The following is a 16462-nucleotide window of genomic DNA, read 5'->3' as shown; positions in this document are numbered from 1 at the left end:
ACTTCCTCCCGAGCGAGCTAGAATGCGCTATATTCTCACTGTTAGATATCTAGCGAAAATCTTTTGAATTATTCGCTCGTTGCTCTGTTGCGGATCGTAAATAGCACTTCAATCTGTCCGCTGTTGAGATGGTCTCTTAGACATCTTTGTTTTCTTTTTATATACAAGGTCCTATGAATGTTATTTACTTTAAGAGTGTCGATGTTTTCGATATCTATAGTCATAGCTTATGTAATATAGTGAGCAATTTAGCTGTGTGATAATGCGGCGAGCAATGTAACATTCAGGTTCCAGGCCTCCTTTGGCACCCGACCAGAGTGAAGGCTATAATCCAATTTTATTATCATTGCTTCAACGTCATTGCACCGCGTCACGGGCAGTTACGACATCATTTTCTTGCTACTATGAATCAACGCTAAGTAATTTCTGCCTACCGCTTTTTTCGTGTGATTCCTTGCTTTGCTGATTTGCAACTGGCGCTTCGTATTTGTTGGTAAACTTCAGACTGTGCACAGTTCGGTCAATCCGCTCGTGTTTTCGCTATAGTTGTCCCGTGATTTTGATTGTTCCCCTTTCGTTTTATGAAAAAAAAAAAAAAGCTGTATATTCGATTTTTTTTTTCCTTAATATAATACAAGTCTATGAGTTTAGAGCTCAGCTGTGTTCACGTTGTTTCTTCTTTCAGCTTAATTCGATTATTTATTCTAATTGTAGATTGATGATTGAACGGAATCGTTGATCATAGTTTGATATATCAATAAAATCCAGTTTGAAATATGACTAAATATAGTATATCCATATATAAATAGGTATGTCATCGTCGAATTTTTAAAGGTGTTTTCGTGTAGAACGGTCCGGTTTGCAGGCTACGGTTTGCCCATATGTGTTACATCTGAGTAGTTTTTCTTTAGTTACAATCGCGTTCCGGATACAAAACAATTTTCTCTTTAAGTACGGGACATGCTGTCCTAACTTGAGTGTACGTAGCAACGACTTACGTTATTGATGTGCTAATCTCTGGGCAGGCATTGTCAATTGACGTAACTTATGGATTCAGTGAAATAGTTTGCGCCTGTGCTTCGTCCTTAGGTAAGGTATCGTTTCAAATAACGTAACGATCTTCGGTAGCCGATAGTCTAATGTAGAGCTACTTACACTAAGTATAAAAATGTTTACGAATATAGTGCTTATATAGCACGTAGAGTAATTATGGTACATAGCAGATTGACACTACCTGTATCTATAAGATCGTTTGACGGTATCCATATGTTACAGCTTTGCAAAGAGCAGTATTACCCTATGAGTTTCTACTAATCCGATTTGTCACGAAGTTGTTTTCAAAATAGAGCATAAATTGCCGGGCCAGTTAGATGCGTCGCTTTTGTAATGTGGGCAGTGTACGTACGTCTCAACTAATTTGCGTCTCGTTCATCGGTACCCTGTTCGTGATTATGACATTTCCCTAACCTAGAATAATTTCAGAACCAAATTTAGCACGCATGTTTGTATACCGTCCGCTGCCCATAGAATTACTTGCAGAAATCCTTTTATACGGCGCATTACTGCGACCGCGTTGAAAATTGACAGATTTATATAGTCGTACACAGAACGCTGATATTGCGCGCAATCAGTGAATATAGAGAGACACTTCAAAGGCAATACGGTTTCAATTACCCCAACCATTATGTCACGTTTCTATTAACTCTGCTTTCGGGACAGAAAAATTATTCATTTTTAGAAGGACTGCAGCATCGACGTTCAGGGACTCAAGCAAACATTGAGCTCTTCAAGCTTAACACTTACTGACTTCGTTTTTTGTCTCCCAAAATGTAGAATTTAAATAAGATATATTCATTGTAATTATACCTATTTTAGCGTAGTTTTACGTTCATCTGACTGCTATCAATGTCCTATTATTATGTTAAGTAAATGAGTCGACGTTGTAAATAAACACTGGCCTTTAAGTGCCACAAATCTGATTACTCTTGTTTAAATAACGTCTTCAACCGGAAAAAGATGCCAAAAACGTTTATCATCTTTTTTATTTTCTCCCTACGCTCTTTCCGGGTAACCATCGTTGCGATGCTTTGTTTCAGGCCCCAAATTCACTAAGCAGTTCCGCCAAGTTACCGAATGCTATAAGCCGAACGCTTTTCTTGCTGCAATGTTCCATTTCGTTGAGTTGCGCGCATCTATTATCGTCATCCGTCTCTTCGTTAGGCCACGAGCTTTCGAGCATTTGCTGTCTCCCCTAAAAATGGCATTTGTCAACCAGCAAATGACTTTACGGCCTGCCGTCCGCCCGGGTATCGTCGCTTATTGCTACTTTGTAGACGGATTTCGCAACACAACAGCGGATTTTCCAACCTATGTAAACCAAGTACTAGTAAATTCCTTACCGTGGTGAGAGTCGTGAACGACAGTGGAACGGATGACTTCGCACGTGGTCACGATAGGATTACTGGATCTCAGAAGGGGCTCAGCCTTGGGGGATGCAGTTCGACCATATCACAGATGATTCTATTGATGGAGGCTCAACGATTATCTTCAGCGATAAGTTATGCGTGCTTGCTGATATGGGGTGGACGTTTAACCTCAAAAAACAGGACACGGAACACTAAGAGCCTTGATTGATTAATAGGTCACATGTACATACGCATAGTAATATTTCTGTGTTTATTGCAGCTGTGGACAATTCCTCCTCTCGAGGCTCACTAGAGACCCCGCGCAGGCCTCGTGGGCGGATAATGACGTCACTAATGTCAAGGCAAATGTCAATAACGTTTACACAGGGACACCGCAAGCGGAGCAGGGTAAAAAAAAAAATGTTCGTTATGCTTGTTAGCGGCCGCCCATTGATAAACACTTTGTGAAGCCGCCTACTGCTAGATTACCTTCATCATGCCACATTGTGGTTGTATGTATCGAATGCCATTTGTAATTCTTTAAAATTGCTTTTTTTTCATATACGTAACTCATAAACGTACGGGCTCGCTTTGGTTTGTACGCACATTGCAAGATAACTAGTAACTTGGGTACAATTATAGGTTCCAAGCCGGACTTTCTATGCTATCCCGTCATTCAATTCCCATCGACTAAGTGACACGAAATTCGGGTAGCAGACGTTAGAGTATCGACATAGGGCAGAAGAGCCTGACGATACGCTGTATATATAGGATTTTTGCAGTTTTCGTGGAATATGAGGAATTGCTTGTCTTTGGTTTGCGTTTGTTTTCTTAAAGAGTTCATTTTAATTGATGCTGTAAGTACAAGAAGCCCGCTGCGGTCTCATCCAAATTTCATAGTTTATACCTACAGGGGTCGACAAAGTTATTTGCCTCACAATTTGATGTTAACTTGTAGTATCTGCACTTGCATTAAAAAAAAAAAACTTTTTTTTGTTAAATTTTCATTGTCTTGCGTGATCGTTGAACGCTTATATATATATATATATATATATATATATATATATACTCAATCAACTTTAAGCTACGATAAGTGTATTAAAATTTATCAAAAACAGTAATTACTCCCGGACCCAAGCAAACAAGCCGTCTATTAAAATATCTGTTGGTACATCTCAAATGGATCTAAAAAAATAGATATGTCCATACTAAACGTCGGCCACCTACAAACACATTGTTGCTTCTGAGCTCACAAAAAGTAGAAATAATACATGTTTTCGTTATGTTCGAAGGAACCATGCCCTCACATGCTGGTAATGGATCATGGCCGATGTTTTGTGTTATAATACGACCATAACAGAGTGAAGAAATGATTCAAAAAAGATTTTTTAATACATGTAGAAATAGTTTTAGGAGTCCAAATGTGTAATCAAATCACAATGTAGCTGGATGTGCTTGTTCTCGTCGTCGTTTTTTTTAGTTTTAAATATTTCGCATTTTGCTTGCCTATACATGGCTGCCATAAGCCAGCTACTACAAACAAAAATATTGCAAATTTTTATTCGTGCGGCACTGGATGATTGTTCTTTTTGCGCTAAGTTTGAAAGCAAAGGTGTTCCAAGGTTAACAGGTCGTTCTAGCAGGTCGACACATTGTCTTTGAATCGTCGATTTCTACTTCAACTAATGTTATGCAACGATGGTACACACCCTTTGGTTCAAGTCCTGCTGACGTACTGATACTATTCTTCTGCATGTCGTCGGTTAGTTTATATATCTGCCTCGTGTATCGTTCGAACGTTAACATATCTGTGACCCTTTGCCCGCAATTTCATTTCGTTATTAAGGTAGTTTTTATAGCTTAAAATTTTCTACGTGTCGTTTGCGCCTGTGCCTTTCGTAGATTTCGGATAATTATCTCGTTGTCCACTTCTTCAGACCTTTGAATGACACACGAATAAAAAGATTTCTATAAAATGCCTGTGGGGATGTTTCTAATTAGTTTGTCAGCTTAAAATCTCGTTTGTTCGACGTCCCGATTTGAATTGCCGCCCTATTGAGAACCACCTTACAACACGAGTCTCGTCACTATCGTAGCTAATTATCGCCTGATGGATTTAAGCGCGACTGCATCACTGCACCATAGCCAAATAAGCGAACAACCCCTTGGCAAAATCTGTTTATCAATAGATAGTTAGCCAGCCGTGTTTCGAGCCACAGGTCTCGCGGGAGACTGTGGACAGCGGACCGATGAAAAAACTTTTCATTTTGCCAATAACACGAAACAGCTATACGCTATGATAACGATTAACGATTGTTATCGCTTATCAAAGCATTACCCACTAAGACATTTAAAGTGATTCAGTTAGATAATACCCTATAGGATGAGCGTGATCGGCCATTCATCTGGCGAGCGTCTAACTCACCTCTTAGCGTGCGCCGCAGTACTTCGTTGTTTTGATGCGATTTGTTTCTACAGGCCATCTCCATGCAATAACAATCGAACTCGCCGTTATCGTCTAGGTCACTTTAGGCGACCAAATAAGCCAACGGGCTCTAGTTTTTTGGCCTGTACCCATGCTGAAGTTCGCTTGGGGTTTCACTTTTTCGTATTTGAGTTAGGTCAAACATTTTCAGACGCGACGTAACTCGTACAAATCAAACACACATCGATTTTGGATGGTGCTAAAAAAATACTTTGACCATTTTGTATCTTTATGTTGAAAAAAATCGTAATGTAGACCAATGTTTACTGCTATGGTGTGCGTATTGTACTACAGGGTCTCAGCCATTGAACCTTGTTAGACTAATTTAGAATTGATTCTATCTAATAGTAGCACAACCAAAAGCTTGCAGGTACGCCTACAGGCGGATGTACAACAATTGCCGCAGCACCAACGTACGGCAATCGACTTCAGTAGTATACAGTCAACGAGTTTAAGATAAATACTCGTACTTCGTTACATCGAAATGTTTACACTATCTTGTATCTTACACCTATGTTTATGATAGCGCTGTACTTTTTAGTTAAATGCAATTTCTATAGAAATGCTTCGCTTACCGCACATATCAGAACTCTTATAAACCCGCATGTATATTATATTTATTACATATTACTTTAATTTACTTACTTTCTCATTTATTAGCATTTGCAGGCTTACCCACGTCTTCGATCGTTTGCATGCATTTGGTCATGCTCCTTATTGTTAGTAACCCTTTATCTTTTTCATAATTTAAAAACAGTCGATGCTATGCAGCTACGCAGGCTTTCTTCAACTGGCCCCTCGTGCAACCTGCCGCGATTTCAACTAGGACCAAGAGGGCATTGCCTTACAGGCAATCACTTGGCAGTCTTTAGCGATTTTTATTTCACCTACGTGCAGACATTCTGCGACAATCCTTACAAAGCGTGCTAGATCTGTAGGATGGAAACGATGGGTTTTTTCGAGGATTTAAATAAATATTAGATAGCTACGAGGTAGCCAAGGTTCTTCATGTAGTATTTCGATTAGGGTCCTTCGATATACTGTCACGTCTCGTGCTAGAACTAGCTCTCACACCTGAATACTGCCATAAGCGGCGCGAAATAATTTCGCACACAGGGGCATTGTCCCACGTGTAAGAAAAACATTTTCTCCTTTTGTAGTTGTGGAGCCACAACTAGCGAGGCAATCGTCAGGCAAAATCGTCGAACGTGAACTCGAGTACACGAAAGAACCGCAGCGTCAATCTGAGCAAAGCTTTTTGACCTAGTAATGATGCTTCGTTTAGACGCGGATAACGTCACTTCGGCTAGGAATATGCTCCTCAATAGTTGACAAGCTTCGATCAAGATCCCAAGCTAGAGTCAATGCTGTCGATATTGCCCATATAGGGACGATATTGTCCTTCTATAGGTTAGACACACGCGTATTCAAGGCGTTATGTCGCGAAGTGTTGAACTGCGCTCTGCGGCCGAAATTTAAGCAACGGCACCATTTTCAATTCAAATCCATTGAATAAAGACACAGCGTAGATGAGATACTACCCCCAGATGTACGCCTCGAGGTGAGGAAAAAACATGTTGAAATGCTTTCCAAAACTTAACTACACGGCACGATTCCACTAATTTGCCCTTACTTTCCATCTACTATAGGTGCCACAGAGGTACAGCTCTAACTAACTCTTGGGATTTTTCAATGTCCTAGAATCGACTTCTTAAGCGTCAGCTCCGACTTTGTGTCCTGCTCGCCGACACATAGCGTCGCCACTGTGCACTGCGTTCAACTGATCTACCTAAACATCAGCAGTCGACAGGAGACTAGCTCAATTTTAAATAAAGCAAACTTCTAACACCTGTTGTCGTACGTCTTACCTTTCTAGGAGAGGAACTTCGATAAAGCTATCAAATGGTATCTATGACAGTATACTGAACCAAGTCCTTTTTGTTCGCTCGATGCAATGCTTGACTCGTGGAGATAGTTTAGGGGGGAGAGGTGGCTTTGTAAACGAGAGCCATATGTTCGGTCACGCCTCTTGGTATTGATTGCGCCTCTTGGAATGGGACTTTATCGGACAAATGTTAGTTTACTTGTGAACTTTAATATATGCCTTTGATATAAACCATGCGGTTTTATACTGCGCTGTACATTTGTCAATGGTACTTTTTCCATTGGTCTTAAACGGTCGCAACGGGAACCTTTTTGTCTCTTGAGCTACGCAAACGGTATAGGCGTGGATCTATATAGCGGAATAGTTATAGATAGTATTCTTCGAAATAATCGACCCTCAGCTGAAGTTACCTGGTTGACATTAACGTTAAGATTTTATATTTCCTTATAGCATTGTGATGTATTTCATAGGATCGATTTTGTCACGTGAAAAAAAACCTACCTCGATCGGAAGTTAGAACTAACTTCCGATCGATGTTGCTACCTAAGAAGGATCCTTAGGTAGCAACATTTACTTAGAGTCCGGTTATGTAAATATGCAAAAATATACGCTAATTGCAGTGTGATTTACGTTAAAAAAAAAAATAAATACTTCAACGTTACGCTCTACACCATAGCTAGATACATGCGGATAGATCTTGATTGGGGTACGCTCAACGGAATCCAGGAATAAAAAAAATTGTACTCCGATTTCTGACAAAGCAACCCGGTCACCGATAGAGGAGTCAACGCGCAGACATAATCAGGCAAAAAATATATACACATTTTTAACCTAGGTTATGAAAAAAGCTTGTCTATATTCCATTTATGGAGATGTATTGCATCGCCCATTAATGCGCTACTCATATTACTACTAAATGCACAACAAGGCTTTGTAAAATCCTTTTCGTATAATAGACTTTGTCCTAAATGCTAGACGTCAATACAGGGAATCGAGGTTGACTGATAAGCCTGCAGTATTGTTTTTTCAAAGAGAAGGTACCATTAGCCTTCGATATCGGAGGTAGGCGAACTATATTTAGAGTCCACAGTGGGCTAAGTGTATTGTGTGATGCAACTACTGTCATCGCTGGAAGCAAACAATGGACTGAATGAATTTACTTGTAACATTTGGTTGGAGCTTATCGTACCTATAGGGGTAGACGCATGCCCATATGAGCAGGTTCGTTTACCACTAAGTATGTCACTGGCGGTCAACTGCAAATTTTCCCTATAATTTAACGTTCTAATTTCGAGAGTTCACATTTAATTATAAACACAGTATCTTCTCTAAGTGTTGGTTGTTTTTACCATGCCGGTCAGCATGACTATATAAAAAGAGTCGGTGGGCTAAATTGTGAAAAGCGATCGATAGAAATAGCGCAGCAGCAGCAGCAGCAGCAGCAGCAAAGAAACCGTTCCGCCATCCCTATGCTGTTCCTATTCGTAACGTTGTTGAGGGTGGAACCCTGCTTCATCTACTGGTATCGTTATTCAGCGAGTTTATTTTGCAATATCGCGCCATCTTTGTAGTACTTGGGTGTTATTACGAATGCGTACAACGATGGCCTTGGTTGCGCACAGAGCTTGCACCGATATCGTCTTTTGTTTGGCAAATCCTGCGTATGCATTGAGACTTGCCTTATTGCTCATCTTTCCAGTAGAATGAAGTCTTGCCACCAGGGGGCTCATACCTTTCACTTTGTTTCATTTATGTATCGATGTCGAATTTACCCCTTCAGATAAACCAGGATCTAAGTTTATAGCAATAATATATACCGAAATATTATTGCTATAAACCTATTGTGGACCTGGACACCAACCGCAAGGCAGTGGAAAACGAACCGATAATGGTTGGTCCTGGCTACAGTCCTGTGTGCCCGAAATGACCTATAAGTAAACCTCAGTTAATACAAGTAAAGCTGTCTGAATGCCCCTCCTAGAGCAAACAAAGTATCAGTTGCTCTGATACCGTTTGAAAATACCCGTGATCCACTAACCCTTATATTTTAAATAGCAATATAGCGATGCCTATCAACGAGCTGGAGGAACAATTGGTTCTGCCCACTTTAAAGCACCGGTGTGGATAAACTCAAATCGGTTCTGGTAGCTTTTCGCTCCTAAAGGTTTTCACATGACATCCAGTGACCCTTTGGGTTAATTTTGAAGCAGCATCATTCTATATAGATAAGGGAATTAGCTGAACTTGAACACGCCCAACATTGTCCTCCGTTTTTGCTTGCGCAAAATAGGCTCTAGAAAAGCTTCACAGAATGGAGAAAGCGCTACCTGTCCCACCGTAGGTGTGAGATTGTTTACTAATCTGCGAGTTTCGGCTGAATGGACGGCTACAGAATATATGGCCATCGACCTATGCATCGGCTGATGGCTAGATTCTTGCAGCGGTCAGCTTGATCAAACATAATCGGTCGGAGAAGGGTTGCCTTTTACGTCTCACCACTCATTGGAAAATGGGTCTGTTTGATGTGGAGGTCCTGCGAGGCGGACATTCCACTGAACCAAAGATGGAGCAGTCAGCGAAGCACACTCCGACGTCCTTACGCCCGCAAGGTCGCCTGCCGGACTGTGCGGCTCAGACTTTTCCTACTGTCATGGCTAGAGGAGAATATCGTTTGATCCGACGACCAACATAACTATCAAAAATCTCGACGTCACTCGTACGCACCATTGGTCTTAAATTTTACCAAAATTAAGGCCGTGAATTAGTTCGTGGTAAAATGGCTGGTAACATGCCTGGCTTGACTATTTGGAGTGTGGAATTAATGCTGACAGCCTCATCAAGTAGTTTGTGTTATCTCTGAGGCAGCATGATACCGTCTGTGGTCGACCTAGTAGAAGAGCAGATATTTCGTAGAAGTCCATCTATTTACCTGTTTCCTGTCAACATGACTCGATTAAACTCCGGGTTTTCTGGCCACTTCCATTAAGATCTTCGAGGAGTCTTTCGTCGGATCCAGTGAATATTTGGCTATTTTCGGGGGTACCTATTGCGGTCAACGTGGCCAGAATGATTTAAGCTGATGGTGTACTGCTGAGCCTCATTGACTTTTGTGATTAATGCGGATGACCTCTTGGGGTGTCACTGACTCTTATCAAGTTGTAGTCATTGCTTTATATGCCTATGATATGTATTCTGTTTTTAAAAATATATATGATTATTGACGATTCTGTTCACTTTTCATATATATATATATATATATATATATATATATATCACACATTAGCTTATGTAATGATAGTGATGACAAAGGTAAATTACTTTAAATGAGTTTAAACAAAGGCAAACGGCTGCTCCTCTACAGCTAAACATAACTACGTAATTGACGTTTCATTTTAAAGTTAACTTGCAAGCCGACGTTGTACTTGGGAAGCAAGTATTGATTCGTCTTTCCATTTTAAGTGAGTACAAATTCAAAGATATATACAAACTCAAATACTCTAGCTAATACTCTAAAACTAATAGCTCTGATGGCGTAAAACAATGCTCCAAGGAACAGTTTTGTCCATAAGCACACTACCGCAAACAAAGATGATGCAACAACCATAACATCGAAATAATCTTATGAGAGATTATTGATATGGTTCTCTAAAAATCAGGTTCTCTTTCGGGTAACATTCTCAAAAACGATACCCGGCAAGTGTACACTTCTGCCATTCCATATATATAGATATACATGTATATATATCATGTATCTATGTAACGTCAACATCAAGTTTCTGTATACAAATATTTGTCTATACTTTTGTTACGATTTAACTTTTATCTCTGAACCGCTTGCCAAGCGCGTACTTTCCGCATTCGATGTGAAGGCTCTCGTGGCCGTCTTCTCTGCAACGAAAACCAAGGCTTGTCCTTTCTTGCTTCCTGGCCATTCACGCTCCGAGCAGCATGAATGGCCCTCTGTCGTATAGGTTCCACTACCCACCAGAGCGAGGACTCCCGATGCCGTTACTGGGGAAGGGACGTGTTACCCTCTCCTGTATGGCTAACCGGTTCTGTTCTCTGAGCCACCAATTTGCCGTTGGCGTGCCTGGCCAACAAGAAGCGAGTAAACCCAGTATCGAAAACGAAGTCTAACTGCTCATCGTTTTAACTCTTTAAAAATCGCCTATGACGACGATGATTTTGATATGTCACGTGTCGATATCGGAAGCATGCGTTTTCCCGCCATGCTTCTGTTCTTGAGCATGCGCTCGTCTCACTCCCCAATTCGCTAGTGTTTGTCAAATTGGCGCTGTCTTAACGAAACTCTGACAATCACGCTTACGAGAAATCGTGTCGCCAACCGAATCTATAAAAATGACATGCGACAACATTCAACTGCTCTGCATTACTTTGCCGGTACAGTCAGTATCAGAGGCCCAGCGTACCGACGGCGATATGCCAAGACGTACACGGTTATGAGTACGAGTAAATAAAAAGAAAGAAAAAATAAAAAAAAAAAACAAGAAAGAAAGAAAGAAGTGAAACCGTAAAAAATCAAATCGAACGCTTCAAGCTTGACAAATAAAGACAAAGAAAGGCGTCGCTCGTACAGATAGCGGTGCGTCACACCGTAGCTTTGCTAAAAGATACTTAAATACGTAAGAAGGTGCTCACTTACAATTACTTACTTACTGCAGCTGGCCACCGTCACCGCCGTTCGAAGAAATATCAGCAGCGAAGGACCGCTATTTTTGTTTCTTCTGAGGTTTTATTTTGAGAAAAATCTTTGCTGAGTGCGTGGTTTGGAAGTGTTCACGTTTCTGGAATATTTGCAATTTTCGTCGTTATTGTTGTTTCTAATGTTGACATACATTCTCCTGTTGATGCCGTTGTGAAAAGTTGAAAGCAAGTTACCACGCGCTTCCGTGCCTCGGAAGGCCTTGCGGGGCTTCCGGAGTCTTGGAACTATTGAGTTGGGTGGTCGTGTCGGTAGGGGAATTTTTACAACGTGCAAAAACGGTCCAAGAGATATCTGAAGTAAATGATAGCGTATGTGCGCGAGCGAGAGAGGAGCGCGTAGGAAAAAAATAAGAGGCGGGCTAGTAAAGGAAAACGCGATGAAGAAGTTGCTACCACCTACCGAGGGCCGCAGCATGCTGGTGCTTACTTAAATTACTACTGTCATTATTGTGGTTCTTGCTGGTAGCCCTATAATTAGTTCGATGAATCAGCACTTAGTTGCCTTAGAAAAGGACGAGGGATGTCTGATCGCTTCAAACATCACTGCGATAAGGAGAGGTGTAGACCTTCCTTGACGTGGGTGGCTACTTACCGCACATTCTCTATGACGTGCGCGGCATTTATAATTAGTTCAGCTTGATCATTTCTTTCTAGTCGTCAGCCAGCCAGGACGAGCAGAACTTATAATATAAAACGTACAGTGCAAGGCGCGATGGAAGTGCAGCCTACGGAAGTGCAGATGGGTCATATATCGTCCAGCGGAGCTGCTGCTGTTGGACAACAGCTGAACTGGTCCGAATGCCGTGAGCAGGAACAGGAAATTTATATACAATATAATATGAGCTACTATGGTATAGCCGATTCGGAAATGGCGCAAGAACGGATGGGCCTGTGGTGCGTGGCCATCTACGTGGTGACTGTCGTAGCCTCATTGGTGGGTAACTGGGGCGTCGTATTGACGGTGCTGCTCAACCGATCGATGCGGACGACGGTGAATTTCTATTTATCGAATCTGGCGTTTGCGGACGCGCTCATCGCAATGTTCTGCATGTGGACTTATCTAGTGAAGCACTTTCATGACTCATACGTGCTTGGTGTATTTATGTGCCGCGTGGAGGGATTCGTTCAGAGTAAGCATAACACCGAAAAAACAAATATTCGTGTGTTTGTCAGTGTATAAGCCGCACGTTAAAGATGAGGCCTCGCCTCGGTAGAGAGCTATGCGGTGTCGGTGAAGAATACATAGGTGCATGAGGAGGGTAAAGCTCATAGTAGGGGAACGATGGCATGGAAAGTAGAATGGCTTTGATATCTAATAAAACAAAATCCACATTGAATGAATTTTGCAGGGCTCTTACCGCTGAAATCAGTCTCCCCGAAGTTACATTGTAGGAGTATATGAAGCAATCTACGGTATCATATGCCACTGTACAGGAGCTAGATAATTTTTAAATTAAGATTACAGCTGTCCTTATGAATTTTTGACGGGCTAGATGCAGATCAAATGGATATAATAATAAAACAAAAAAGAAAAAAAAAACATTTAGGATGAAAACCGCTTGTCAAAACTAAAAACTCTCATCTAACGATCACAGACACGGTATCATATACGCAATACTCGAACACAATTAATCTCAAAACATTTTGCAGAAGCTAATAATTGGCTGTCTTTTACACTTCCGGGAGGTGTGATTCATTAGAAGAGCCACTCGAAAATAAAGGAACTTTCAAATTTAATTAGTAGGAAAAAAACTAACGCGTCCAGGATACTACGAAGGAATATATCACGCTTACTTACCGCCACTGACTGATCTCACAGCATAGATAATATATTTGATAGAGTATTTTTATTTTCATCGTTTTTTCAACGAACCAAATTCGAGTCGTATCTGACGGGTACAACCCTTGCTGTACTCCCAACCATGATTCACGTTTTGTGGAAATATATAAACAACATGATACAACGATGTTTTTATTCGAATGTATGGACAACCTGTATGTGCCTGCTGAAACAGAGTAATTTGGGGTTAATTGACATCAAGTATCAATTTTACGAGGGTCCTAGCCAATATACGATTAAGGAATTCGATATTCCGAGTCTGGAATTACGTGCGGAGGCTTAGGTAGGACATAACAATTACAACGTCAACTAGACTAATAATGGATCGAGCGTGCCGCTTTTACGTCTTTTGATCAGATTTGCACCGGCAGCAACGCAACGTAAAGGCCAATGTTCTTTTCTCGGTTGTTTTTTTTTTGAACCTGGCGACCATTCATCAGGAACGAGTGTGGCTGGGAGTTCTAGGAACAAAGCCCACACACTGCATAGAAATGTATTTACCGTTTTTTTCTAGCCAAGCTATCATCTCAGCGAAAGAGGTGCCGGCATGATAATCTCTACTATCGTACACAGTGTTATCAATAGAGACACAGGAAGCCTTTAGATTCTAAACTGAAGTTTAAATCAACGATACAAAAAAATGACAATCAAAGTAAGACATGAAGAATATTAGTTTTAGGTCTTCTTTCGATAATATCATGAAATGCTGTCGTCAGTGATAAATCTACTGACATTGTTTACGTATCGATTTAAATTGCTACTAATAATTTTATTAATTAATTAAAAAAAGTTATTGCTTTCATAATAAAAGCTAAAGTTATTCATGACGTTTAAATGTATGAATTTATCCAAACGCTTTGTAAAGGATCAAATCGACCGCTAATACGGGAAGCTGGTTAGCAAAAAGCGATACCCGCCCTAATTATAAATAAAGTATTGCTATACTATATAGCTCCACTGTTTCGGTGAGCTTTTTTTAGGTAAAATTTAATTTTTTTAATTGCAGTAATGAATGTTGGTTTTTCCACTGCGTTAAACTTCTTCTAGAGCGAAGCAAAGCTTTGGCGGGTATGAAGGAACGATACTCGCAACTTGTGTGATAGCAAAGCAAAACAAACATAGCATTTTGGATGTTACAATTAATAACATTGCTATAATGAGCGCTATGATTCAGAATTTGTTCTCTTCATAGCAGTGAATAGCCCTTGTGACACAACGATCATAATCAAGAAGGGCCCCACAAGAAGGGCATGTAAGATTGTTTTTGTACACATCTATTTCTGTCACCGACGACGAACTCTGCCACAGTGCCTTCTTGCGCCATCGCCGAGTGCGTACCTTTTCTATAGAAATGGTCGGAATAAAGGAAGCGAACATAATCTAATCTATATCGCGTGCAATTCTAGTTTTATTTTTTTAGGCCAGCTAAAAGTCACGCGGTCCTAGGCACTAACGAACGGTGACAGTCACTGACAGACCAAAATACATCTTCTGTTTATTCAAACTAACTCAGTAGGCAACTGGGGTCGACGTATGAGCTTAGCCGTGTATAACAGAGTTGAGAAACGGAAAGAAAGGATTGTACCCCACTGGCCCTAAGAAGTCCTTGATAGCAAATGGTGGCAAAGGATCTAATGAAGCTACTCGGCGAAGGGAGGTTTTACAACGTGAGAAGGACTGGAAATTCAGCTGTGCAGTTGATTCCTTGTCGCCCGGTCTTTCTTCTTTTGTGTCTGTATTTGGAAGTCTATGCGAGTCCCATCGTAGAATATGTCGCTGATTATGGATTGTCTTGTATAGTGGTACCATCTTGCCTACAATGCACGATCGTTTTTTATATGATCACACACGATACGTGCACCGTGGTTAATGCATAGATTTATTCAATAGCGTAGGTTAAAATGAACGTTTTCGGCAAAGTCTCTCATGGAGGCCACCGATTTGTCGAATAGGCCGCGAGGGACAAATATATAGATGGTCATAATAACTGCTTAATAATCATTTGCTTTAGATATTGGATGCACAAGCTTGAGTCAATCCGAAACAGGAGGGGTATGATGGAGTTAAAAATTTCGGCTTCAACCTATAGCATATCGTTTAGATGCTATATATGAATGATAGTACAAAAACTACGTTGAAGACAGTTCCATATTTTTTACTTAGCAAACTACTATCACCGTTGTCCCTCTAACGTGTTTCCTATTTATAGAACTCCGTTTGAAGGCTGTCGTCCTAAATTGCGTAAGGTTTCGCCTCATGTCATAGTTTGTCTCCGTGCCTACAAAGAGAACTACAGGAACTTGCAAAGTATTAGAGTAACGGAAGTCAACATAGTGTGGTAATATAAATATATATAAATGTAGAGAAATCCACTCTAATCGAAAGGGCTATAGTAAGACGATGTGCTATATTAAAACAGCTGCAATTCAACTTTTTTCGCTCGTTTAAAAATCAACGTTTCGCAAGTCAAAGGTAAAAGTTAGAGATCATCTGACTATAATTACGTAAGTGAATGTTTCTTTTTTTTTTTTTTATGTTTAATTAGAACTATTGATTCTATAAACTGTAGAGTCGTTTCATGACGAGAGCAGCAATGGTGCATGCCCCTTCCTGGTTTGTATGAATCTACCAAATCAGGATATAAAATGGTTCCGAAAAAATAAAGATCACAAACAGATCGAACATGTTGCACAACAGCCCGCTTCGCTAAAATCGATGTGTCGATGTTTACAAATGCAATTATACTCACTGCCTTCTACTGAAGTTACCTAAGTGAATTGGAATTGTCTGGTTTGATAATCTTAACTGAAGTTACGTCTTACCCTAAACATGGATTTCGAATAATTTACGAGAGAAACGGTAACGGGATGATTAAAATATCCACTGAAAAGCGTCGTTATGTTTTCACAGCCTCAGTGGATGACATCGCTAATGAAATTCTTTAATTTACTGTACCATCGCAGACAACGGTCCTTGCATTTAAAAACCTATTCGCAGGCCATTTTTTTCCCACACAATTTTGATGACTGTTTTGTGTGCGCGTCAACAAAGGATTATCAATCAACAAAGGAAATCAATGTGTAACCGTAATGGCAATACATGCGGTGAAGGTCATGTATTCA

General features: G+C 40.5%; 1 protein-coding gene and 1 long non-coding RNA gene across 4 annotated transcripts in view; one reads left to right on the top strand and one right to left on the bottom strand.

Annotated features, from left to right (window-relative positions):
• Nucleotides 1–2039: 2039 nt before the first annotated feature.
• On the bottom strand, nt 2040–4947 carry LOC111259359 (uncharacterized). 3 transcript variants are annotated; one of them, XR_015310559.1, is made up of 4 exons: nt 4831–4947; nt 4115–4344; nt 2400–2617; nt 2040–2251 (listed from the first exon to the last, which is right to left on the bottom strand). It is a non-coding gene; the product is annotated as an uncharacterized LOC111259359 (long non-coding RNA). The 3 variants fall into 3 exon arrangements; XR_015310560.1 differs by having other exon boundaries at nt 2400–2594; nt 4831–4946; XR_002679601.2 differs by lacking the exon at nt 4115–4344 and having other exon boundaries at nt 2400–2594; nt 4831–4940.
• Nucleotides 4948–10695: 5748 nt separating this feature from the next.
• The window catches only part of LOC111259360 (QRFP-like peptide receptor), a 32965-nt gene continuing 27198 nt past the window's right edge, over nt 10696–16462 (top strand). Inside the window, exon 1 of the mRNA XM_022831313.2 lies at nt 10696–12630. Within this exon, the coding sequence (XP_022687048.2) occupies nt 12213–12630 (418 nt within the window). The 5' untranslated portion in view covers nt 10696–12212. The remainder of the gene's footprint in view (nt 12631–16462) is intronic.

Source organism: Varroa jacobsoni, unplaced genomic scaffold (genome assembly GCF_002532875.2).
Source record: "Varroa jacobsoni isolate VJ856 unplaced genomic scaffold, vjacob_1.0 scaffold_324, whole genome shotgun sequence".
Taxonomy (NCBI): Eukaryota; Metazoa; Arthropoda; class Arachnida; order Mesostigmata; family Varroidae; genus Varroa; species Varroa jacobsoni.
The sequence above is the reverse complement of the archived record's forward strand: the minus strand, read 5'-3'. Positions and strand labels throughout refer to the sequence as shown.